Genomic DNA, 26,805 nt, shown 5'->3' on the forward strand with positions numbered 1-26,805 from the left:
CAGGAGCCTGATAAATCCATGCACAGAGCTAGGGTTTTCCCGACGGCTACAGGCACACGGGGGACACCAGGGGTCACTGTACCCACATCACAGAAAGCAGGATACTGCTTGTCAGATGCAACCCTCCCTTTTAGAAAAGGTGTTCCCCAAAGTTGTTCCAACTTCCACTGGCTCCAGTCAAACAGCATCCTTGGCCCTTGGCTGGTGCCCCCCAAAGTGGGGTTGCTCACTGCTGCGGCAGCCCGGGAACTGTAGCCTGTGGGTCCACACCTACTTGATTTTCTTTTCCGTGAGCTGTTCCAGGGCAGAGTGGCAGTCGTCCATCTCTCTCACGAAGTCCAGGTTCCTCTTCTCAGCTTTCTCCAGGTCCTGCCTCGCCTTGTCCCGCTCACGCATCAGCTGCTCCACTTGCCCTCTGCCATGGGAAGGACAGATGGGACACTGCTGTCAGCCTGACAGACTTCCCTGAGCCTCACAGCTGGGTGTGACCTCACTGCCCCCCAATCACCTCCTGGGCACTCTACTATTGTTGTGGCCGGTTTACCAGTGCATGTGTTAAGTCAGGCAAATTACTTCCTCAATGGTAAGCTAAAACAGATCCCAGCCTATGGAATGTTAGCATTCAAATGGACTTCCTTTTCCTGTCGCTAGCCTTGGCCAGGAATCCCTTGGCTGCTCTCGGGAAGCAGCCCCCTCTTATCCCACAGGGTTTCTGCCTCCACAACAGTGAGCCCCAGAATCAGCAGAATGAGGGTCAAGCTCAAATCTTCAAACATCAAAAAAGTGGCTGACTGAGGTCCCGGATATATGGATTTCTAACAGTATCCCACGTTTGAGGATGCTCTGATCTTTAATTTCGGGGACACATAATCCAAGCAGTAGCAGCAGTGAACAGCTCTGGGCCCTCAGGCCTCCTCTGCTCTGTACATCTGAGCTCTGGTTACTAGGGCAGGGGAGCAGGGAACAGGCAGCCTGGGAGCCACCAGAGGAAACTCAGATGAGGCAGGGAAGGTGTGACCTAAGTTCCCAGGAGGTGGACCCGGCCAGCGGGACCCTAATCCCCATTCCCTGGTGGGTTCTTACTGCTGGTAGCTCAGTTCTTGGCGGTAGCAGGCCAGGGCTGCCTGCTGGATGACACCATCAACTGTCAGGAGTTCATTGTCAAGGGCCCAGGTCAGCTCCAAGAGGTTCACCTTCTCATCCACACTGAAGTCCAGGCTCTGGAATCAGCAAGCCCCAGAAGGCAGAGGGCAGTGAGGAGCTTCTCCAAATGTACTCTGTTAATCTGTGGCAGCTCAGGGGCCCATACCCACAGTGGCAACTACAGCCAGCACCTGCCTCTTCCCTCTTTACAAGTGTCTCTGGTTCTTGGGGTCTCCTCAACCCCAGTAACTCAACTGGGCTGTCAACAATGGGCTTCCCCATCATGCTGTGGTCCCTAAGACACCATTTCATAGGTGGGTACAACCCCAAGATGGACAGAATTCTTCCTTCTACCTAAACAAGTGTAAGATGCAGTAAGGAGCATCTCACCTCAGCACATCACATGAACTGAGAATGAGTCCCTTCCCCTTTGAGACCAAGTTCCAGACTGTTTTCTCTGTACTTTTACTTTCTGAATTAAATTTTCCTACATTTTCTTTGCAAAACCTGATTGAAAATGTTCCCTTTGGGGTTCCCCTGCACGGGGCAGGGGTTCATCAGTACCCAGCACATGCTCTCCTGCATTTATTCTCTGTGAACACATGGCCTCTCATGCCCTTTGCTCAGCCCCAGGGTTCTGGACACCACAAGCAGTGCATGGCAAACCTGTAAGATCTCCCTGCCATTCTGAATGCCCTCCTGGGCCCATGAGGAGATGACTTGTTCTGGAAAGGCAAAGCCACTGCCATCGTCAACACTGGAGAAGAGGCGCAGGCCTGAGCACACGGACACGAGGGACGAGGTCGTGGCTGTAGGGCAGCCGTTCTCCTCCTGCACATCAGGAAGGAAGATGCTCTGAGTACTCGGGTGTCTTGAGGCTGTAGTGTCTGTGCCCTATAACACACAACTCACCTTGCCAGCCTGTGTTCAGTATCCTGTCTTCTCAGTCAGGCTTAAAACAAGAGAACGCATACCCACAATGAACCAACCCCCCTTCCTTGGGAAGAAGCATACCATAGCCCGGGATCTACCTCGGATCACACGGTTCTACAGGGGATAGAAGAGGGACTGCACCCAGTCCTTAGGCCCCAGCCCCTGGCCTTGCAAGGATCCCTGGGTACCTGCTTTTATCTATCATTAGCACCTCATACCTGTTAGGCCTGAGTCAGCTCTGGCCAACACATCATGTACAGAAGGCCAACAAAGGAATCTGGCCATTTCTTCCTATGTTAAGAAAGTACATGCCAGGAAAACCCAGACTGAGAAAGGAAATTACAGACAGGCCCAGAAAGAAGGCAGAACAGCAGCTCAAGCAGAACCCCACATTTCCCAGAACTAAGACCCACAGGCCAGCACTAGGCGGTACTACAGAGGTTTATGGGACAGTAAAGTTGTCTCCCAGAGGGAAAGCTGCCCGCAAGGCTTCTCTACTACCTGAACCCAAGGGCAAGAATGACTTCCCACCCTCTCCTGTTCCACCTGGGGTTCTTCCCCACCACTCTCAGCTGTAAGAGACCTTGGGAGTGAGGCAGGCAGTGCTTCCTTTATTCTAGGCCTGTGGTCGGGAACTCAGGGCACCCGCTGGACCCAGGACCACACCCCATACCCTGCATGATTTTGATGGGCTGCTGTGAACTCTCCTCGTCACCTCCAGTGCCTACATCTCCTTTTTCTTTTCAACATTCTTGTGCTGAAATAAGTTCTCCAACACTTACCATCCCGTCTTTGCCCCATCCTGGTTTGCTCCTTTCTTGGACTTGGCTTTGACAACTCCCCCAGACCAGCCTGAAGATGTTGCATCAATGTGCAGCACCTGGGCAGAGCTTGCTGGCAGTTTTCTCGCCCCGTACACCTGCTCTTTCACCGGGCCCTGCCTCTCCTGCACACCCAGGGAGAGTTCTTCCTGACCTGTGTGGCTGTCTTACAACCCTACGAAACATATTGCCCCATTTGCAAAAGAAAACAACATCTCTACCATGCCTAGTGATGACCACCTGTGCATAAGCTCTGATACCCAAATGCACCGAGGAACTGCTCTGTGTTCCAGGAGGATACAGGACTGATGTGGATCTCTCTGGAGCCAACACATCTACATAAAGCCAGCAGAGCCCACACAGGACATGGTATGCTCAACCCTGCAGTCAAACAGGTCACTCTGCTGAAACCCTTGGAGTCCTGAATGCTGCCCAAAGTAGGAGGCAGACATTCTAAATCAAGAGACATAAGCAGGGCAGGAATTTAGTGTTCTACAAACTAAAGTCAGAATCTGCCCTCTCTCCACCTTGGCAGCATGTGCCATAATATGCTAGAGCAGTGTGTGTGTGTACATATGCACTACGTACAATGAATATAGGCTTATGTTAATGTTTACATATATTCATGTATATATTATGAGTAGGCATGGATATGTGCCATGCATGCAAATGCACAGTAGGTTTATACATACAGTAAATATCTGCTATGCTTATGGATGTGTCTACAGCAGGCACATATCTACACTTGATAAACAGAAGATCTGTGTATACAGTGGGTGCATATGCAGTGAATGAGCAACTGTTCACAGTGGCTATGTATGTACAGAGCCTGCACGTGTGCTTACAGTAGGAGTGTATATAAGATGTGTTTGTACATGGGTCACAAGAACAATGGATGTGCACAAGTCTACACTGGATGCACATATAGAACCTGTGCATGTGTCTACAGTGGATGGGCATATACAGAACCTGTGCATGCCTGCAGCAGATGTGTGCATACAGAAGGTATGGAGTTACCAGTAGATACAGATATATACTAATGTGCAGAGGTCAACAGTAGGTGGTGCAGAGACAAGACTCATGTTCAGTGGGTACGCATGTACCATAGATGTGAATGTTCCCCCAGCAGGTTCAACACACACAGTGGATGTGTAGGTCTGGTGCACTGAATGTCTCTATGCTGCGTGAGACATGTACAGAGCCTAAACACATCTACATACAGGTAGAGTAGATGCACACAGGTCTACAGCACATACACACATACAGTGGATTCACATGTGTCTTCAGAAAGTTCAAATGTACTATGGATGTGCACAGGTCCAGAGCGGGTGTACACATACAGAAAATGTGTGTATATAGTCGATGAGTGTATAGTGGACATATATGTGTACAACTGGTGATCATTTACATTGTGAGTACATGGCAGATCTATGCATAAAATGGGGGTGCCATGTCTAAGCAGGAATGCATGCATGGTGGATATGTGTGTACTCAATGAACTGTGCATGGACAGATGATGTATGCACAGTGAGCACAGTACAGCAGGTATGGATGCATGCAGCGGAATGCCTGTGTTGTACAGCAGGTATGGATGCATGCAGAGGAATGCCTGTGTTGTACAGCAGGTATGGATGCATTCAGCGGAATGCCTGTGTTGTACAGCAGGTATGGATGCATGCAGAGGAATGCCTGTGTTGTACAGTGGTATGCAGGTAGTTTGTGAGCAGAGAAAACAAGATGGGAAGTTGGTCCAATATCCATAGTGCCAGGAACATGGGAGCAACTTACTGTGTGCAGGAAAGGAAAAGAAATAAGGTACATGGAGAGGAGCTGCAACCTCTAGACCATGACCGCTGCCAAAGGTGAGACTCTGCCAGATGAAGAGGCAACTTCTGGGACGTACATGGGACACATAGTCCTCCTTATATGCTAGCCTTGGGTGTACAGGTAGCTGCTGGGCCTTCTAGAAGGTGGTTCAGACTCTGAGATCCCATTTCATAACAGGTGCCAATGATATCAAAGCACAGGAAACGTGGCCTCACTCAGAGGGGGATCCAGCTGAACCAACACTGAGTATGGCTCGGGAAGCCTCACCTTCAGGCTTTCAGTCTTGGTTTTTGTGTTTATATGTAGTGCTGAGAGCTGGAATGGCACATGCTGGGCAAGAATTTCACCATGGACCCACAACCAGCCCCTGGTATTTCTGACTTTAAGGGCTGATGCCATCTTGCAGTGCTTGCCCTGAGCTTCTTTGCCTCTCTCCAGTGATTTTAGTTAAAAACTGAGATTCCCAAATTCACCTACCCATACCAAGGCCTGTCCCCAGAGCTAGTGTACTATGTCTTGGTGCTAATAAATAAGTGTTGGGCCAGTAGCCTCTGAGAAAAGTAAAATTCAGGACGTCAGGTCAGAAAAACCTCAATCCATACAGAGGAAGAATCCCAGACAAGCTATACTACTTTCCAACCCATCCTCAGTGTGTAACAGGACAGGGAGATGGTTGTCTCACTGAAAAACACCGCTCAGTTGCACGCTGAGAGGCCATGCTGAGGAGCTGCCACGTTCCTCACAGTGCACTATTCTCCGGAACATCCTGAGGTTGATGCTCGGATTGTCCCCATGTTACAGATGATCACAGAGCCCAGAGAAGGTGAACTATGCCGTCAGGAATGCTCACCACCCGATGAGCTTGAGGTCCAGGAGCGCTGCACATGCACAGGTGTGTGAACACGCTTACGCAGCTTCTGGGCTCGGGGCCGTGACACTGGCACCACCACCAACCAGCACCCTCACCGGATCAAGGGCCATTACCAAGTACTGCTGGTGCTGGAATTTAATTCTCCCCTTTTACCTGATAATGAGACCAAGGCCTGTTTGGTTTGACCAGACTGGAAGCTTCTGGAAGCGAAGGAGGCTCATGCCCGAACAGGCCAAGCTGAAACTCCGCAAGACTCACTCTGCCATCTCCATCTTGATCCAGTTTGCTGAACAATTCTTCAAGTTCCTAGACAAAAAAGCCGCCACCCTTCAGGCCTGGAGAGTCGCCTTGCTCTGTCCTTCTCGCTCTAAGAACCCAACAAGGGCACTTGGCTTATCCCAAACTAAACTGTCTAGCTGCTTTACGAAGGCTGCTCAGCTGGTCTGAACCCTATGTGGCCTTGTCAGAAGGGAGTGGGCAGCATCTGAATGTCCTAACTCTACAGATTCTCAAGTGTCCACTAGGGACAGTACTTTGCTGGAAACCCAGCCTGAGCCTTATAGTTCATGGGCCATCATGGATCCAGGGTAGGAACAATGAATGACAGAAGGGACCTATGCTATCCCCACCACCAACTTCCTGCACAAGCCTTCCCAGAAGGATGGTGCACATACCGGGGGTGTAGCCAGGTCAAAGGCACTATGCTGGGCTGGGCAGAAGAAGAAGGAAGGGTATTTGTTCTGGGTAGAAGCCCAGAGTGAGGGTTTTAGAAGCAGCTGAGACCCTTGAGGGCAGCCATAAGGTTGTGAGGATGGATTGTGTGGGGGAAATGGACTCTTAAAGGAATCTCAAACCTATGGCCAACAACCCTGGGAGCCATAAAAGATTTGAGGTTACTAAGCACAGAAGCAAACAGCTGTCTGGAGGTGAGCTGCTTTTCCAGACCCAGCACTAAATGTGCCCTCTACAAAGACCAAGTCACTGGGGCGGCTTCAGGCCTTCACCTGTTTCTCAAGCCCGTGGAGCCCGATGCTTTGGCAGACCAAAGCCAGTTCCTGCTCGTTCAAGTGACCACTGCTGCCAACCCCAAGCTCATGCCAGATGCTCTGGACCTGGTTCTCAGGAGTGTCGAAGGAGGGGCTACAGGATTTCTGGGGTGTCCCGAAGACCTCACAACCCCAGGATTGCAGCTGGCCTGAAGCAAGGGAGGGTCACAGTTAAACACTGATAAATACACCCAATAACAAAGAAACCAAATGGAATACTTAGCCTGATGGGAATTAGTTACTTTCACAACTAAACAAGTAACATAAAAGCCACTGTCCTCCAAGGAGAGGTAGACAGAAGACAGGTCGTACAAAGTGAGAGGTGCTCAGATTGCTTCCAGCCCATTGAAAGGCTCAGAAAAGCCTGGGCAGTCCCTCGGCCAGCTCCTCAGGGCTTGCACAGTGGCCAGGAACAGACGTCACCCCCATGCTAGCAAGCTCCTTTCATCACTTCCGCAAGCACCACTGATGATGGCAGTTAATCATACGTTGTCTTTTGACTTAATGATTTATTTATTGCATATGCATTGGGGTTTTGACTGCATGTATGTCTGTATGAGGGCACTGGAATTACAGACAGTTGTGAGCTGCCATGTGGATGCTGGGAATTAAACCTGGGTCTTCTGGAAAAGCAGCCATTGTTCTTAACTACTGAGCCATCTCTGCAGCCCCCTACATTTTCTTCTTGCTTTGGAATCGTTTGCCACGGGCCTGCCCACCAGAAGAAGGCTCCAGGTCTCATAGATGGTTGTGAGCCACCACGTGGTTGCTGGGATTTAAACTCAGGACCTCTGAAAGAGCAGCCAGTGCTCTTAACCTCTGAGCCATCTCTCCAGCCCCCTTTTTGTGAATTTCTATACCCCCAGGAATATGTAATACAACCGCCATCCCAGAAAGGTCCATCCGGTTCATGCCTGTGCACCCAGGGACTGTCTGGAGCTCAGTATCACACACAGACCACAGCAGCTCCAACAGCCAAGAGCCCCTGGGCCAGTCACACTCTCCTGAAACTGATTTGCTCCAACTGTGGGAATCTGGTGGCTGTGTGAGGCTCTTCCAGAACAGAAACACATGCTACTCTCTGCTGGGGGACAACTCAAACCCTGGTAGGGCCTGAGGCGACCCCCTCACAGCATGAGAACCTGCAAGCAGGCCAAGCAAAGCCCTTTGGTCTGAGACTCCTGGGCAATACCTGGAACCCACAGGTCATGAATCAGAGCGGCAGGACCCTGCAACCTCAGCCAGAAGCCTCTATCTCAGGAACTGGTCACAGGGAAAACCAAAGACCGAGTGACGGTCTCATGGCTGTGACACCAACATTCTAATCACTTCTGGAGAAGAAACCTATGAGGGTCACATACATGAAACACGTAGGTCTCCAGACACTGCCCTGTCCAACGGTGGCTCTCAGAGCTCTAAGCAGACACAGCATGAGCCATAAAGCCACAGGTTACCTTGTGCTTCAAACAATTCATTCTGAGGCTCCTTAGCACTCTCAGCATCTTCATCTGACTTGAGGCTCTGCGGAAGAAGGAAAGAGTGTGAGTATCCAGTGGGTGGCGCAGTGGGTGAACCATGGGAAAGCACAAAGGAGAGCGGGGTGGGAGGGGCCACTGGAGATAGGCTCTGGGATGGAACCCTTAGGTTGATGTTAACAGGTTGGGGTCCCACTAAGCGAGCTTTGTGTGTTATGAAGAAGACTACGCCCTCTTAAGAGCAAAAAGTTCAGGTGTGAGTTTGGGCACGTGTCTTGTTCTGCATACTTGGGCTCCTTAGCATAAACTACCAGCAGGTCACACTGAAAACACAAAAAGCTCCTGTATCCCACAGAAGCATTTGACAGGAACTGTACAACACCCCACTCATGGGACACGTACAACCAAAACTGCGGTATCGTGGCCGTGTGCACAATCCTTTATCATCCCTACTAGTTCAGAAAACAAGGACTAGCCACTGACCCTTTAGGGGCTCTGGGGACAATACAGTCCATAGTAAGCACTGACACCTCGGCCTGGAAGACAGGGCCAGCAAGAATGTGTGATTTTAGTGAAAGCCTCACCACACCAGCAGACCGGAGCTAAAGCCCGTTTCTGAGCAAGTGCTCTGTGACCCTCTGGTTCCCGAATGAACACCTGGGCGACCAAAGCGCTGCCCCTTTAAAGCTGCCCTAACTCTCGGAGGTCAGAACCCAAGGTGGCGATAAACACTTGCTTCCGTTCAACTCGGCTGACAACAGTGTTCTCTGCGTCTGCACTCTGAGTCAGAGATGAAGGACCACAATGAAGGTGGAGAGTCACCAGCTCGGAAGTGTGTTCACCTCGCCTGCCCAGTGCACAGACTGCTTTACGTGAAGCAGGCAAGGCTCCACTGTTAGCAGCGAAAGGCTCAAGGGCGGGGGAAGTGTCAGCATGTGTGGACCCTGGTATATCCTGCACTATAGATTCCAAACTCCCACATTCATTCCTAACCTGGAGGCTCACCAAAGGCTTCTTTTTCCATTCCTTGGCATGTAATGTTCCTCGGTTGGGACACCCTAACTTGAACTTCCCACAGTGAGAGGAAGGAGTGGCTGGTGAGCCACGAAAGAGAAGTAAAAGTCATCACAAAGTTCCCACTGCTCCAAATCTGAAGGACAGTGGCCTGGGACCAGGACTGCCCCAGATAAGAGAGTTTCAAATGAAGCTCAGCTGCCATGCATACCCAGGCTGCTGACATCTCAAGGCCCAAGAACTTGGTCCCCTGCCTGCATCCTCCAGGACCATGTGTACGGACGGTGACAAATTGACAATCACTGCCCTAATGCTGGGCAGCCTGGGTGGGGAAGGTGGGCTGACTTACCTCCACACTTTCTAGGGATGCAGACCGCCTCAGAGGTGACTTCACACTACCCTTGGCCTGCTGCTGTTCTGATCCATATTTGGTTGCAGTGGCAGGGTCACAAAGCTCAGGTCGGCTCCGACGGCCATACCACTTAGAGCCACTCATGTACTTTGGAGGGACAGCACAGGAAGTAGCTGGAAAGAGAAAAGGAGACAGGGCAGAGGGGATGGCTGTGAAGCAGGATGCTGGGCCTGCATGCCAACAAGACCCTTTCTTAGAAGCTACAGGTCAGAGCACCAGTATGGCTCACAGACACACTGTCGAGCACGTTCACCTGGGGAAGCAAGGACACTGATCAACAGTGGCTGTCCTATTACTTGAAGCAAAACTAGGAATGCCAGATAGGGCACGGGGGACTCCTACTAAACACCGGGTGCTCTTTACTTTCTCTTGAGCATATTTTGGGGAAACACCAACAGTCCAAGAACACATAGCTAGAGAACTGAGGGTATTTTCCAGAACTCCTTCCTTAGTGTACTAGACTCAGGGCCACAGACTGTGCCCCAACAAGCCAGGCTCAGCCACCGTCACAGTAAGTCAATTAGAAGAGCCAAATTAACAATAAAAGCAGGTGTACTCAATGTGGTCACATTAAGAAAAGGGATAAAGAGACCCAATGCCCCCCTTGAGTCTATCTGCAGGGTCCTGCCTCGAGGTTACGGTTTAATTAGAAGGCAAGAGATATATATAATTTGGCGCCCTGATCAAGGTATGGTTCTGCCTATCAGTGATCCACCACTGTCTTGACTCCAGTCTCTCCTGCAAGGCGGTCTGAAAACCTGCCAACACGTGTGGACTCCTTCTGCTTTCCTAGAGACAAGACACATCCACACACAACTCATACCAGGATTCAGCAACTTCCTTCCCTCAGTATGAGATTTCTGAGGGAAGTCCCAACTCCCTTAGCGTTTTGCTCCAAAGGTCACGACAGCCCGAGTGAGGGGCACATGTGTCTCTTTAGAAAATCCCCACTCTTGCTAGGCTGCTTTAGGATCTCAAGTCCTTAGGGCTAGAAGAGCTCGCTCTACAGGCAGGCATGGGCAACAGAACAAGACCAACTCTGCAGTCCTGTGCAGCCTGAAGGCCCGCAGCAGAAGCAGCATGGACTGAAGGGAATACGCCAAGCCTTACACTTTCTTGTGGCTCCTTCTTTCTTCATCCGATGGGCATATCTACACAACCTAACTGAGCACACGTGAAGAGAGCACAGGGAGAGAAACAAGAGAAGCAGTCATGGGATGTGGATTCAGAGGAAGAATTCAGGATCAGAACTCTGAAGGAGAACCCTAAGGAGACCTGGATGAGCCCACTGAGGCCAGGCCTGGCTAGGATGTTGAGAAGTCCTTCACAGCACACGTGACTCAGGTTTTACCAAAGAGAGGGCAGCTTCATAAGACCAAAAAAAACCATCTGGACTCTTTCCTCTGTGCTGATGGTCACTACCTGTCGGCCCTTGGGCCATCTGAGGAATCTGGGTGACCTGAAGGCACACGGTAACTGGGGGTGAACAAGATTTAGTGGGGCCAATGCTGAGTTCTGCTCTGGATCTGCTGAACGGGGAGCGACAGTGTAGCATTCAAGGTGTCTGAACACACACAGGGTTTGTTTCTTCAGGACACCAGAGAGTCATCGTGAGTGTCACTAGTAACTGCTCTAAGACAGGGTCCTTGAAGGGACAGAGGTCATGGGGCATGTTGAGAAGAAGGAAAAACATCCATCCCACAGAAAGAAATCAAAAGAATATATGAGAAAATGACCTGAGTCCACAATCAACTCCCCATAGGCAGAGAGAATAAAAAAAGCGGGGATGGGGAGGAGGGAGGAGGGACACGAGGTAAAACTTAAGCATGTCACTCACACTTCTTCGAGGGCTGTGGATACTGTTTCAGAGTCCACGCATGCTCTTTCTGGTCCTGGAGCCTCGACTCCCCTCAGAGGCCCTGCAATGCTATTGTCTATCTGTGGTGTCAATAACTCTTTTAATGAACTTCAATATCTTCAATAATCTGTCTCAGTGTCTTTAAGCCCCACTAAAGAGCTTTTAGTCACGTAAACAGAAGAACAAAGGCAGTACAGTTTAGTTGGCAGCCAGCAAAATGCCAACCAAGGCTAGAGAGCAGCAACACTTGCAAGGTCAATAGTCAGAGTTTCGGGCAGGGCTAGCAGCCAGCAGAAGTCAAGGTTAACAGCTAACAAGTGACCACCCTCCTACCTGGGAAAGCATTAAACATCTCAACTGAAACTACCTCAGTCTTTGTCCAGTTTCTGCCATATTATTAAAAGCCCCTACAACATGTATCTGCAGTTTCCTTCCCTTGGGACCTCTTCCACCCTATGAAGCTACTCCTGTTTTCCCTTAAGAAATCTGGTTACTTGGCTCTCAAGAAGGAGTAATCACAGGACAAAGCCTCTCATCGTTGACTGGCTTTCATTTGTAGGCAAGGTGTGGCTGGGTATAGTTCTCCTTCCTGTCTTTTGGGGAAGCACCTTCTGGTAGAACTAAGATGAAACCCCTATCGTGTGCTGTGGAAAGCACACGACACCTGGGCAACCTAAGAAGATGCCCACGCTCGTCCTCCCCACCAGGAGGCCTGCCACAGAAGAGACTCCAGCCACCAGGCCATGGCTACAGCCCCACCCTGGAGTTAGTCAGGCACATCTGAAAACGGTGTAACTTGCTATGCTTCTCCTCTTCCCGGCTTCCTCGTGTCCGCCGGCCCCGTTCCTATCTCTGTTGTACATAGTCAGGCTCCACACAGACCGCATACTGCAGTTACTCTCCATCTTCATCCGCAGACAGGGGCACTTCCCTCATAGCCGGGAACCATGGAGGAAAACACATGCTCCTCTCGCAACAGTCCTACGGATCTCACCCGAGCAGCCCACCCGAGCAGCCCGAGGAGAACTCACCCTCCACAGGCAGAAGCACTACTCAGGAAAGGGTACCATCGGGCTCTTCAGCACAGAAGCAACAACGGCAGAGCAATGGTAACAACCACGGGGCAGTGTCCAATGCCTATAGCAGCCTTGGCGCTCTCCCATGAGGTGGAGCAGAGTAAGTCACCCGGATCCAGCATATCCCACCAGTCCATTATAACACCAACTCCATATTCATCCATAGGATCCTGCAGGAGCCTCACTGCCTGGCCAGAACTCAGCATACCTATGTGCCATTATTAAGAGTACAGACTACTGAGACAGTACAACAGAGTTGGAAAGTCAAGTGCATTTAGTTACGTGATCACCAATGGCCTTTAACAAAAGAACGGGAGAACAGAAGTACAGGGTGGCTCTTCCAGACTGCTGTATAGCTAGTTCCTCCAAGTTGAAACACTCCTTCCTCCAGGGAGGAGGGAGGTTCACAAGACTGCCAAAGCTTATCAGACTGAGGAAGCTCAGGAAGACACAAGGTTTACAAGACTTGAAGTTCAAGGCTATATCAGCCCTGAGCAGCAGCTTGGGGAAAGAGGCTGGTGGGGGTTGGGGGAATCATCCAGGCTCCTGTGATAACCCCACTAATCTAGAGGTCACACAACAGAGATGGGCAGTGTTTCAGGAAAGGCATGGAGCTGCTTCGTTGAGAAAAGCTCAAATTCTATCAAAAGGAAGAAAAAGAACTGGTACTGGCGGGGAAGAAATGCAGATCAAAGTGGCTCTCTTCTTGGGGAAAACAGGGCTTGCTCCAGAGAGTTTCAAGCTGTGAAGTGTCACATGGCAGGAGGTCACATGGCAGGAATTAGGGTACCTTTTATCTTTGGTCCAACATAGGGGCTGGGTCTCACTTTCCAAAGTGACATTCTGACATCCCAGTTACCATCCAAACTCTGGATCAGGAAAGAATACAAGCCCTCTTCACATGTTTGGAGAGAAAGGTCTGAGACAAACACTTGTGCACGCAGTGTGGGGCTGACACAGACCCCAGGCAGGGCTCTGTGGCCTATGCCCGGAGCCTCTGCAATCAGAGAGGAGGTGACAAAGGGACTGATGGTGTCATCCAGAGCAAGAAGCACAGTGTTCTGTATGCACAGGGCTCAGAGATGGTGGACAGCAGGGACACAAACCCAAGTCACCAGGTACTAACGACAGGTCAGGAATAAATGTCCTCTCGGACATGGAACTTCTAAGAGGGAAGAAATGGATATAAAATACTCGTGGGGCTCACGGCCCCGCACCAGTCCCTGTGACTTTCACACCTACATGCCTCTGCTCCTGACCAGGGCCCTTTACCCTGCTACATGGCCATTCAGCGTACCAGAGGGGATAGTTGTTCAGCGAGCCCTGAAATCACCACTGTCCACCTGATACAGTCCTCATGTCCCTAAACAGACCTGCCTCCAGCTCCGTCCCACCAGGCCCACTGTTCTTGGACCTCACAACCAAGGCCCTGAGCCTGGTGGCTTCCTGCCACGATACAGTAGTACTTACTAGTACGTTCCTGCCCCACAAGTATTTCTGCAATGGGACTCCTGTTAGCCGTGTTAGCACACTGTAACACCACTGGCTATGACTGCAGATGCTATGGTCCAGAACAGAAGGTCAGGCTATGTGCTTGGTACCTCAGAGCCCTGGGGCTCCACCTCTCCCTGCTCCACACCCCTCAGCTCACTTGTCAGTGGCCCCTACCGGGAATACACGTTACAGCCTATGACAGTCACAGAAGAGGAAACTCCAGGTATTTTGCTCAAGTCCACACGACTTGACGGTGACAGAGAGAGAGGCTAGACTTTAGAACAGTGAAGCTACACTCTGAAAGACCACAGATAAACACAGGAAAGAAACTCAAGCACTTAGAGGAAATCCTCTTACCTGACTCCGAGGAACTACCTTCTTCATCAGAGGGTCCTACACCAGAGCCAGAGGATAGCACAGTCACAAAACCTTCCTTAAATTCCTCGAAGTTGACCTGCAGGAATTAGGGTAAGGAGAAGACACTGTTACTGTCCACCGATTCACATTTAATTTGATGGACAAAACAAACAAAACAATCCTGATTCTTTTTTTCTCAAAAGACGTCTGACCGTTGCCTTCTGTAGTGAGAACATTCGCTTCACTTTCCAAATATGTACAATATGCACTTAAATCATTTTCACTAAAAGCCTCTAAGACAGAAGGTAAACGTGAACCACCAGACCACCACTAAATAAACCACTTTACAAAACCAAAGCAAACAACACAATTAAAGAACACCAGCCGGGTGTGGTGGCTCACCTCCACATGGTTGATGCGGGGCAGCTGCTTACATTCCCTCAAGTTCTTTCTACAATCCCCGGAACAACCCTGGTTCACTGCTGGTGACTCTCCTTTCACAGTTATCTTTCTATGGGTGCTGGGTACCAGGTGCCCACGTCAGTGGCACAGCAGTGCACTCTCTCTCAGGACGAGCCCATACTCACCCTGGCCAAGCGGTCATTTCCAAGAAGAATCTGAAGAAGTGCTGGCAGCTGCTCTTCCAGGCCAAGCTTAGTGCAGAGCTGGGTCAGCTCTTCTTGGTCCAGAAACCCGGTCCCTGTGGTGTCGCAGCTGCGGTAGACGTCCCTGAGCTGTGAGACATAGTGGTTCTCTTCTTCGTTGTCCATCCCATAGCAGGCTGCTCACGAAGGAGAAAAGTACATAGTCAGGATAGGCTTCTTGGCCCCACTCCTCTCCTGCCTACATGTGGGACAAAAGCGGGTCCCAGAGCTATTGTGTTCAAAGGCATCAGGAGCCCTTTTGGGGTCAAGTGCAACTGAAAGAATCAGCTTCTTTTTGCAGGAGATGTTAGTGTCTATGACAGGGGTCCAAGTCATTCATTGATCAGCGGTTACAAGAAAAGGGGTTTTGTTCTTGTGTTTTTTGTTTGTTTGTTTTTTTAGAAAAACTGTAGCATATCCAGAAAACTGATAAAGTCTAGTACTATGGCTCGTGCCTACCAACCCAGCTATATATGGGGCTGAAGCAGAGGACTGTTTGATCCCCAGAGTCTGAGGTCAGCCTGGGTAACATAGCAATATCCTATCTTCAAGAAAGAAAAGAGGAAGCGAGAATGGAGTGAGGGAGGGAGGAAAGAAGGCAGAGGAGATATGGAGGAGAAAAGAGATAAGCACAGAAAGAGCTCAAACCATTCACAATTCAAATACCTAGAAAAATTGTTAGCAATATTTTGGAGAGCAAACACCATTTTTCAACACACACACACTTACTTTCCTTTTACCTTATAAACACAAGGTCTCTCCTTTATACATAAAAATACCTACCTGTATAGGACATGAACTCCTTTGTGGGTATAACAGGCCTATAAATACAAGCAAATGAGTCTCAGTCCTGTAAGCTGCCCAGGCACACGGTCAGGAGGAACTCTATAGTATACCATGCCATAAGTACAGCTTACAACCTAGAGCCTGTAACTGGCATCTGACAGTTTGTCCCAAGAGTGTGCTGCCCCTAGGGAGTCCCTGTCAACCTACATGAAACTGCTGGACACTCAGGGAGTGTGTGTAGAGAATCACTAGATGTGCAAAATCATGCTTCCAGTGTTACCAGAGGGCTGACAAAGTCCTTCCTGTTCTACCTCATTTTTACATAATTGCCTACTCCAAGACCCTATTTCCAAAAGAGCCAGATTCTGAGGTATGGAGGGCATTAAAGCTTCAACTTGGGAGTTTGGGTGGGACACAACTCAGCCTAATGGTGACTACTCCCCTCTCCCTCGCCCTCTGGTCTCCCGGCAGCTCACACAGGCACTCTCCCCACGTCTTCTCCAGGATCTGCTCAGCAGGTCTTCTCTAGGCTTCTTACAATGTCTAACTCAAGGAGGCCCATGATCCTTATAGTCATGCACTTTCTGCCATGACAATGCTCATGATGACAGCCACCAACTTTCATCCTGGACAAGTACAGCTGATGTTTTCCCGCAACCCCTAGAGTGGTACTATTGGTATGTCCACTCTCTGAGAAGCTATATGGCCTCAGTCAAATACCTTCATCTCTCTGGACCTAGGCTTCCAGATATATCAAATGAAGAAGCCAAACCTGATCCAAGGCACCTCTGTGATCCAAACTTCTGACTGTCCTGTGCCCAGAACAACACCTTCTGAGGCCCCGTCACCACTGAAGCTCTAGGGGAGTGGTGACGGTAAGGTCACAGGGACAGGGAGCGGCCTGATCCTACACAGGGCTCTAGAAGCAGCCACTTGTGTGTATAAGACGCAGGCTAAGTGCAGCTCCCGGGCTCAGCGCTTGGTCACAGTCATCCACTGAGTTGCTCAGTAGAAGCCTGGCTCCCAAAGGATCCTCCAGCAATGGCTCCTTTCCCTCGGTTACTCTGTGCTAAGAAGAAAGCATTCTGGTTCTTTTCTCTTCTTTGCAGACACGAGCTCTGAGAAACTGCTGCCCTCTGTGCACACTGCACAATGACTAAGCAGATAGCCCTCAATGCCAGGGTGACAGGCAATCCAAGGCAGCTCGGTTTGTGTCATCCTTTCTAAACAGCTTCACTAAATCCTGAGTACAGCAAACTTGTTTTGAAAACTGTTTCCATATGTACAAAACCAGATTTGAGTCAGTTTCAGGATTCATAATGTTTTACCAGCTCCTAGCTAAGCTTGCTATACACATCTGCTGGCAAGCATGCCTCTAGAAAGGGAGGCCATGACAGTCAAAGGAAATACAACAAGCAGTGTGGAAATGGACACAATGCTGACCTGACAGAGAACGAACAGCCAGCATCTGTAGAAAGGAAGGACCTGTACCCACCTAACAGATATGAAGGGAGAACACAGGAAGTGATTTCCCATAAACCTTTTCTCATTTTCCCCCTTCTTCCCTCTCAAGTCAAAAGCCTACTGACAGAACAGTAATACAGCATCCTCTGCTGTGTGAGTCCTTCGGAGCTTCACCCTGAGTCAAAAGCACAGGTGTACTCCAGGGCCTGGGTTCCAGTCCTGCTGGCACCGCGAGATGACAAGGCCACCTAGGCTCTTCTACCAGAGAAACCAAGGGGCCGTGAGGAGAAGATGTTTGGCAAAGGCCTTCTGATTCTGACTGGTAAGCTGCCAAGTCTAGAAATGCCCCCTTTGGGCTGATGAAGCTCTGAAAAGATCCGCTCTCCAAGGTGTGTCCTGGGAGAGAAACAGGAGCGATGGACAAGCGGGAAAGGAGATGAGAGGAATTCCCAGGAGCCATTAGATGTTACAGCTTTGTTCGTTTACTTGGTTTACAGTTTGTTTGCCATTTTGAGACCAGGTCTTATACTCTGTGGCTCTAGCTGGCCTTGAACTTGCAATGATTCTACTGAGTGTTAGAATCATAACAGGTGTGTACACAGTACAAAAGGGCCATTCTTGCAACTCTGATGGCTCTGCTCCTCTGTGAGGATCAACAGCTCCTGCTGTACAATGAGCATGGATAAGCAGAGTCTGGGTCAGTAAATGATACCCAGTGGAGCCAGCCCTGCACCAGCAAGGTCCCGAGTGTCTGAAGAATCCTCACAGCAGCTCAGTCTCGACTTCCCATTCCAAACCCCACTACACCGAAAGCCATTTCCTATATTTGTTTATGTGAAAACCGTAAGTGGCTTCCAAATGCTACTGGAAAAGACGTATGTGATCTAAAGCAAGGGCTGGAGAAGTGGCATTTTAAACAGAGCCCATGCACTGCCATGCACGGGCCAACAGTGGTCTCTGCCAGGGAAGGGGACACTAAGGCGCTGCCATTGGTGTCCTCTCTCCTCTGTGCTTTGGCATCTCTAACAGCTGTTGGGTGACATACAGAAAGCCGTTTTCTGATTTCCTTCACTAATCAAGACAATTGTAAAGAAAAATAAGAGTGGTGGATATGGCTCAGTGTCTCGAGTATTTCCTTGGCATGTATGAGGCCTGGGGTTCAATCACCAGCAGCCCATACATACTGGGTGTGATGGTGGCGGCACATACCTGTAACCCCAGCATCAAGGTTATCCTAGGCTATACAGCAATTTTGAAGCCAACTTGGGCTGCATGAGACTCTATCTCAAAAAAAAAAAAAAAAAAGGAAAATGAAGTAAAGAAATAATAACTGTAGTCATTTCCCAGAGTAAAGCAAAATAATTTCTTCCAAAGTCCAGAGGAGACAGGAGTTAGCCTAAAATAAAAGGCTAGGTCAGCACTAGCATATGCCTGAACTAGAGAACTGGAGTCTGGTAACTCCTAATTCTTTTAAACCAAACACAGGCATGTATCACCCAGGAACCTGGGTGGGGAACATGGCCTGTAATAGATTTATTCTCTCTTTATTTCTCCACCAGGATGGCAGTGAGGGGGGTGAGTCACTCAGAGGGACACACACGGGACAGAATATGGTTCTGACCTCATCCATGATGCTTCTGGGTCCAACAATCCTGCCTTCAGACAGAGAGGTCAGAGCAGAAAGACTGAGGGAGATGCTCCTTTGTGTGGGAGGCTCCAATGCCCAGTCCCTGAAAGATGCAAGGAATTCACAAGTAGCACTCCCCAGAGCAGCTGAGGCAGACCACCGCAAGGGCTTTAGAGAAACAAGTGTGACGCTTCCAGGCAGAGCTGGGGGAGGGGGGAGCCCAGCACGAGATGGGTATGTTTATAAACTGAAGGGATGTTTATAGAGCAAACAGACTCCTAACTCCCCCACCCAGAGAAGGGAAAGCCAAGCTGACAGCACATCCAGGAGATCCCACTGTGCCATGGCGACAAAAGCAACAGCTCTTACTCGGTGACGCGGTGTTGAGGCGTACTTCAAAGACTGTAAAATTTCTTTCAAATGTCTTAAAAAAAAAAAAAAGACATCTTTTTTTACTTCAATATTTATAGGCGTTCCATTGGAAAGTGACATTTCTCCTGGAAATCACAAAGCACGGTATAACGAACTACCTTATATATAACTTTTTTTTCTTTCTTAATTAGAATTCAAAGGTTGATCATCCATGCAGGGCAGCAAACCCCCATAGCTCATAGCTACCTGGAAGGCAGACGTGGGAGGACCACTTACATCCAGAAGTTCAAGACCAGCCTTGGCAACGTACTAAGACACACAGTCTTGAAGAGAAAATGTCACTCTGCCACTTCAGGTTCATAACACACACACACACACACACACACACACACACGCCATAAATGAAGATACAGGTCTAAGTTTATATTTGAATTATATCACAAATCTTGTACATTTTAAATCAGTGCCTGATCAAAGAAAATTCTAACCTTCTATAAAGTTTTATGAAACACACACACACACACAAAACTGAATACATCTCAATCACAGGGGTCTGTAATCCAATCAAAGTGACCCTTTCACAGATTTATTCACTCTGCCTGCCAACCCTACCTATCCCGTTACTGCCTATCTATTGGCCAGTCTGCTTTTAATTAGACCAATCAGGTGCCTTAGGTAAGCCAAGTGAAAAAGCAACACATCTTTACATAATTAAACAAATGCGAAATAAGCAACGTAACACACTTTTACACAGTTAATATTCCACAACAGAAACAAATGTAATTTCCACAACTGACACGGCTCAGCAGTTAAGAACACTGGCTACTCTTGCAGAGAACCAGGGTTCAGTTCTCAGCATTCATATGGTGGATCACAACCATCTGTAGCCAGTCCCAAGGGATCCAATGCCCTCTTCTGGCCTCTGTGGGCACAGGGGAGGATGTGTTTCTAGCTCTATGCTTCCCAGAGAGCTTTAGAAACATGTTGAAGGACAGCTCTAAGCAAGTGGACAGAGGTACTGAGTATCTGGAACACGCAGTTTTGAGAGCTGCAACACAAGGCAGTAAAATGTAGAGACAGCCGCCACCCCATTTCACAGAACAGAAGGCTCTGGCCGCTCACTATGCTCTTCCCCAGATCACGCACCAGAAGCAAGTCACAGGCTCACAATTCCTGCTTTGCGCCACAAAGTCGTTTTGTTTCCAAGGCCTTGTGTTATTCTCCAGGGCCTTATGTTTTGCATTAGTTTTAGTTTCCGGCAATTACCAGTAAGCAGTATCTGCCTCAAGAGACCTCAGCAACCTCATCCTATAGAGATGACTATCTGTGATGATTTGCTCTGAGCCACAGAGACAGTTAAATCCAGGGTGCTTCTTTCATAGGAGTGAACCAAGTCCACAGGGCCCCCCAGCCTGATGACCCAGCACTTATCAACTGTCAATTCACCTTCAGAGGAAGAGAATGCTCTGCTGGGCAGGAGCATAAAAGACCAGCAGTGCGCTTTAACTTTGTAACTTGTTGGGGTAAGTGACCAGGGAAGAGGTACAACACCGAGTGCACATGAGCCACAGAGAGCTGTGCTCTAGACAGAAAGGCCTATGCAGTCTGCTTGCACCTGAAGTCTCGGCTACCTGGTGAGCTGATGCAAGGAAATCACTGGAACCCAGGAACAAAACAGCCAGATCCTGTCTCAAGCTTTAAAAAGGGCCAGGAGAAGCAAAATACAAAGCATTCACTCACCGATGGGCATTTGCTGAGCACCCACTATATGTACCTCATGGCATCCTAAATCCTTGGGGGTACTATAACTAACATGGCATACAGGTGGTGTATATACATACATGCAGGCAAAATACCCATATACACAAAATTAAATTAAATTAATATTTAAAAATAGGGGCAAGGAAGGGAGGGAGGGGATGGCTTAAACAGTTTTAGTAACTAAAAAAAGTCAAAAGCCTGGGTCTTTGGTCAGTTGGGTATGTTTGAATGTGCCCATCGGAAGGTCACATGCGGAAGTTTTGTACGAAGTAGGGCAGTGTTGGGAGGTGGCAGAACTACTAAAAGGCGGGGCCTAGTGTAAGGACAACAGTTCACAAGGGATACACCACCAAAGGACATCAGTGTACTTCTAGTGAGACCCCAGCAGGTCCCTGAAAGAGTAAACTTTTACGAGTGAGCCTGGTCCCTTTAAATCTCTCTTTCGGTCTTACCATGTTGATCTCTTCTACGACTGGCACCTGCCATTGTGATGTCACTACCAGGATGCCCTCACCAGAGATTTAAGTGATAAAATCACCCGAGGTTGAAATTATAGCCACTGACTTATGAGCTAGTCAAACTTCTATTCTTAAATAAAAAAAAAAAGAAAAAGAAAAAACCAGCCTCAAGCATTCTCTCATAATAACTCAAAACAGACTAACAGCTAAACATAGCAACAGAAAATGGGAGAATATAACATGTTACAACCCACGAAGGGAAAGACTCACATCCTATGGATGAATTTTGCCTAACTCTTTAGAAAGCCCTAAACCTTGCCTGTGCGGAGCGGCTCCCACCACTCTGCTAAGAACGAAAACTGGAATGAGCCGCAGGCCGCTGCACAGCTGGCGGCTTTCAAGCTGGGGCCACCTTCGCGGTGACGGTAAAAATCAGTGTTTGCCACGAAATCCGAAGAGAACCCACAACATCTGTGCTGCTCATTTCACAAACCACGGAGTAATTCAAAATCCGTCACAGAAGTGCAGAATCAAAAACAAACAAACACCACCCTCAGCCGGGCGGTGGTGGCGCACACCTTTAATCCCGGCACTCGGGGAGGCAGAGGCAGGCAGATCTCTGAGTTCCAGGCCAGCCTGGTCTACAAGAGCGAGTTCCAGGACAGGCTCCAAAGATGCACACAGAAATCCTGTCTCGGAAGACTAAAACCAAAACCAACCAATCAAACAAACAAACAAAACAAAAAACAAAACCAAACAAAAAACAACAAGAGAAACACATCCAGAGGTTGAACCAAGTGGCTTTCAGCTCCTGTGGCTACTGTGGCTGCTCAGCGGTGCGGAGGAAAAGGTTCTGCATGGAAGCATGCACACGAGGAATCTTGGCAGAGAAAGAAACTATGTTAAAATGCCCAGAAGGAAGTTCCAAACTGAATGCCAAGTGTCTGAAACTGAAAACCTCACCTGATGGCTCAGAAACGGCACGGAGGTGACAGAGGAAAGAGGCGTGACTTAAATTCACAAGTTGAGAAGCCACTCAGTCTTCAAAACAGATAAAGTGATCTGAGCTGCATGCATGCACATAAGCGTGTGCACACACATGCATAAATGCACATACATGTAGCAGTAATTAAAGCAAAAGAGGTCATGATTTGAAAGAGAGCAAGGGGGAAGTACATGGGAGGCTTTGAGGGAGCAAAGGGAAGGGAGAAGTGATGTAATTATAATCTTAAAAAAAAACCCACATTATTTAAAAAAAAAAAAAAAAAAGAGCCCTGGGGCTGGAAAGACGGCACAGCAGTTAAGAGCACTGACTGCCCTTCCAGAGGACTCAGGTTCAATTCCCAACACCCACACGGCAGCTGACAACTGTCTATAACTCAGTGCTGGGGTTATAATGCCCTCTTCTGGCTTCCATAGGCATTGCAACCATGTGGTTCACAGGCACACATGTCAGCAAAACACCCACACATATAAAAAAAAATTTTTTAGAGGCCAGCCTGGTCTACATGACTGAGTTCCAGGACAGGCTCCAAAGCTATACAGAGAAACCCTGTCTCGAAAAACAAAACAAAACCAGAATCCCCTTCTTGAGCTAGAGAGATGGCTCAGAGGTTAAGAGCACTGACTGCTCTTCCAGAGGTCCCGAGTTCAATACCCAGCAACCACATGGTGACTCACAACCATCTGTAATGAGATCTGTTGCCCTCTTCTGACCTGCTGCATACATGCAGGCAAAACACTATACATAATTAATAAATAAATCTTTAAAATAAATTTTTTTTAATCTAGAAAAAGGAAATTAACTCCAAGGGCCCCAAACACAAGATGAGAAAAACATAAATAGAGTCTTTTCCCTAAATGACCTAAGTTTCTACATATTTTGCCATTCTCAGTAGGTTGTTTCATTTTGTTTTAGTCAAGTGACTTTAAAGTTGAGTTTCTGAACACTTGCCTCTCAGCATGCAGGTCCTGGGATTTCCCTTCAGTAAACTGAAACTTGGTGGAACTCTTGCTAAATAACCTTTGATAAACAAAACATTTCTTAAGCATGAATATCCTGGGCACATTCCTAAGCACTGATGCATGGAGTCTCATGAGTCAACAAGACTGTTCCCAACCGACAGGTGAAGAAACTGAGGCCTAGAGAGGCAAGCGATTTGTCCAAGGTTGTCACAGGGAAAACCTTCAGTTGACTTAAAGGCTGTTCACCAGCTAGGGAGATGCTTCAGTGGGTGAGAGCCTTAGATCTGCAAACACAAGGACCTGAACTGAGGTGCCCGGCACCCACATAAAAGCTAAGAGTGGCCCAAAAGCACAGCCAGGGTTCTGGGGTTCACTGCCAACCAGTCTAGCTAGGGATAAATCAACAAATCACCAGTGAGCTCCAGGTTCAGTGAGAAACCCTATTCTAAGGGAATAAAATGGCAGGTAGAGCCAGCCACCCAATGTCCTCCTCTGGCCTCTACTACACATGGTCACACATGCACATGCACCATTGATATTATCATCAACACACACACACACACACACACACACACACACACACACGCACACACACCACACGCACCACATGCACACACCACACGCACACACACACACCTCTTATACACACTGTTTCCCCACTGGCTTTGCTGTAGAAGATCCTCGGACTGTTACAATGAAAAGCTGCATTTTACTATCTTATTGAAGAAGTTGCCTTTCACAGACCTCCCATGTCCTGTACAGGAAGTTGCTTGTCTCTGCCTCCCCTGTCCTTCAGGGAGAAGTAGCCTTTAGTAATCTTCTCCTGATGGGAAAACAAAGCTTTTGGTAACTGCACTGGAGCCAATCCAGAGAAAAGGAGCCAAAAAGATGTGAGTTCTAGAACTTTCTATGAGAAACTTTTCTTTAGATTCACAGAGGCCAGAACCCCCATGACTTAGAGAGAGCAGCCCTGCCTGGTGTCGGAATAGCAGACCTCCCAAAGTTTCTAAGCACCCTGTGGCAGCCTACCTTCCTGACTCCCTCTGCAGGCCTTGTACCCATAACATGCCAGCAAGGTGGCCATGATAACTGTCCTAGTTAGGGTTTCTATTGCTGTGATGAGATCATGACCAAAAGCCAGTTTGGGAGGGAAGGATTTATTTGGCTTACACTTCCACATTTAAAGAAGTCAGGGCAGAAGCCCAACTAGGGAAGGAACCTGGAGGCAGGAGCTGATGCAGAGGTCATGAAGAGGAGCTGCTCACTGGCTTGCTCTACCTGCTTTCTTACAGAACCCTGGACCACCAGCTCAGGAAAGGCACCATCCAACAATGGGCTGGGCGTTCCCCCATCAATCACTAATTAAGAAAACGCTTACAGTCAGATCTTATGGAGGCATTTTCTCAATTGAGGATTCCTCTTTTCAGATAACTCCAGCTTATGTCAAGTTGACAGAAAAGAAGCCAACACACTAACTTCCCACATAAATCCTTTTCCTTGCCCAAATAACTGGCCCCTCGAGTGGCTGGACTTCTCCAGTGATGACAAATATGAGTCTTGGCAATGAGGCCATAGAGCTGATTAAATGAGTCCTAACTCCAGTTACAAAACCAACATAAAAAAAAAAAAAAAGTTCCTCATTCCTACCAACAGTGCACAAACACATCAAGAATTTTTTTGTACCTAAAAAATGTTTCAGGAATTAAGACACTGGGTGCTCTTAAGGAGGACCCAGATTCTATTCCCAGCATCCACACCGTGGCTTACAATACCTGTACCTCAACTTCCAGAGGATTCAGTGGCCTCTTTCGGCCTCCATAGCACCAAGCACAAGACTAGTGCACAGGCCTGCATGCAGGCAAAACACTTGTGCACATAAAATACATTTTAAAACCGTTTCTATGAAGCACAGGGATTTCATAGACAAAATATATAGGAACATTATTCCTTTCATTTTCCTACCATGCAAGAATCTGTATTAGTTTCAGATTATTAATTTCACTGCAAGGAAAGGCCATTAATGCCAACAGTTCACCAAATTAAGAAAAAGTTTCAACCAATCACTTCACACCCCAATCCCAGTAAGATGCTTTCTCTTCACCAGAACCCAGGTGTAATGTTTTTTCACATTAGCTATAAAGGAAATAAGAAGATAAAATAGAATAACCTATAAAAAATCTAATCAGGCAGGGCAGTGGTGGTGCATGCCTTTTAATCCCAGCACTTGAAAAGCAGAGACAGGCGGATCTCTATGAGTTCGAGGCCAGCCTGGTCTACAGAGCGAGTTCCAGGACAGGCAGGGTTGTTATATAGAGAAACCTTGTCTCGGAAAACCAAAAAAACTCTCACCAGAAAACCCCAGGAATGTTCACATACACACACTCTTCTCATAATCACTCTTTCCTATCTAAAATTCCAGTCATGAAACGGGGAGCCTGAGGCACAGCACACTGTTGACTGTTTTGTTTAATCTCTGTACATAAACAGTCCAGAGAATCTTCTAAAGAACGGACCTGCTGTGAAGGCCAACACCAATAACTGGAAGGCTCCAAGGGATTCAGAATTGCCCCAAACTAGTTATCCTAAATGCAGATACAAGAAACCAGGCAAAGAGATGATCACTCATTTCTCTACCGTAGCTATTTAAGAGACATGCCAAACAAAATAACCTAACAAGTTATAATCTTGGGCTGATACAAAGTTTCCCCTTAGCCAAGCAGGAATCCAGAACCGCTAAAAATGAGACTTGGGCTGGAAACATTGCAGAGACACACAGAGGGCCTCAATGTCTAAAGCAACTACAGTTCTGAGCACTACAGTGGCAGGAGGCTCAGGGAGACAGCCGACCGAAGGACACTGTAAATACCGCACAAAGTACCTGCTTCCACGAGGCCAGGAGTAAATTACCCAGTGAAAACAAACTCACCAGGAACTTGTAGTGAGTAAGGAAAAGGAACTGGGAGGGAATGCTGAGAGCCAGGAGGCAGAACAGCTCAGGCGCATACCTGGTCCAGAGAGAAGCTCACACAACTGTAGGCCTACTGTGCACTGACATTCTCTCACTCTGACTTAGGCACTCCTATCGAAAGTCCTAGAAGTCAGAACTTTAGGCTACCTCATCCATTATCTTGGGAACCATTTTCTCTTGACAAACGGGGCAACTGAGGCTCAGGCAGGTGGGTTCCATTTATTCCAAGAAATGAGCTGAACCAAACTCAGCACAGGAGGAACTGGCTAAGAAAAACTGCATATTCAACATGGATCCCAGCGGCACCATAGTGGGTTTAGTTTGCGTACCTACTCTCTGTGGTATTTGCACAATTATGAAGTCACATGCTAAAGCAATCGTTGAACATGACCCCATTCTTCAGCAAATCTACACAGGGGCACGTCTGGTTGAA

General features: G+C 48.3%; 1 protein-coding gene across 2 annotated transcripts in view; it reads right to left on the minus strand.

Annotated features, from left to right (window-relative positions):
- The window catches only part of Ninl (ninein like), a 57,756-nt gene that overhangs the window by 23,283 nt on the left and 7,668 nt on the right, over window positions 1-26,805 (minus strand). For both annotated transcript variants that reach the window (XM_050132074.1, XM_050132073.1), the window contains exons 2-10: window positions 14,915-15,108; window positions 14,328-14,424; window positions 9,480-9,655; window positions 8,096-8,162; window positions 6,600-6,790; window positions 5,749-5,901; window positions 1,810-1,974; window positions 1,084-1,220; window positions 275-415 (exon numbers count right to left, since the gene is read on the minus strand). In XM_050132074.1, the coding sequence (XP_049988031.1) occupies window positions 275-415; window positions 1,084-1,220; window positions 1,810-1,974; window positions 5,749-5,901; window positions 6,600-6,790; window positions 8,096-8,162; window positions 9,480-9,655; window positions 14,328-14,424; window positions 14,915-15,097 (1,310 nt within the window). In that variant the 5' untranslated portion in view covers window positions 15,098-15,108. The remainder of the gene's footprint in view (window positions 1-274; window positions 416-1,083; window positions 1,221-1,809; window positions 1,975-5,748; window positions 5,902-6,599; window positions 6,791-8,095; window positions 8,163-9,479; window positions 9,656-14,327; window positions 14,425-14,914; window positions 15,109-26,805) is intronic.

Source organism: Alexandromys fortis, unplaced genomic scaffold (genome assembly GCF_014885135.2).
Source record: "Alexandromys fortis isolate MF-2015 unplaced genomic scaffold, M_Fortis_MF-2015_v1.1 scaffold_402, whole genome shotgun sequence".
NCBI classification, from domain to species: Eukaryota; Metazoa; Chordata; class Mammalia; order Rodentia; family Cricetidae; genus Alexandromys; species Alexandromys fortis.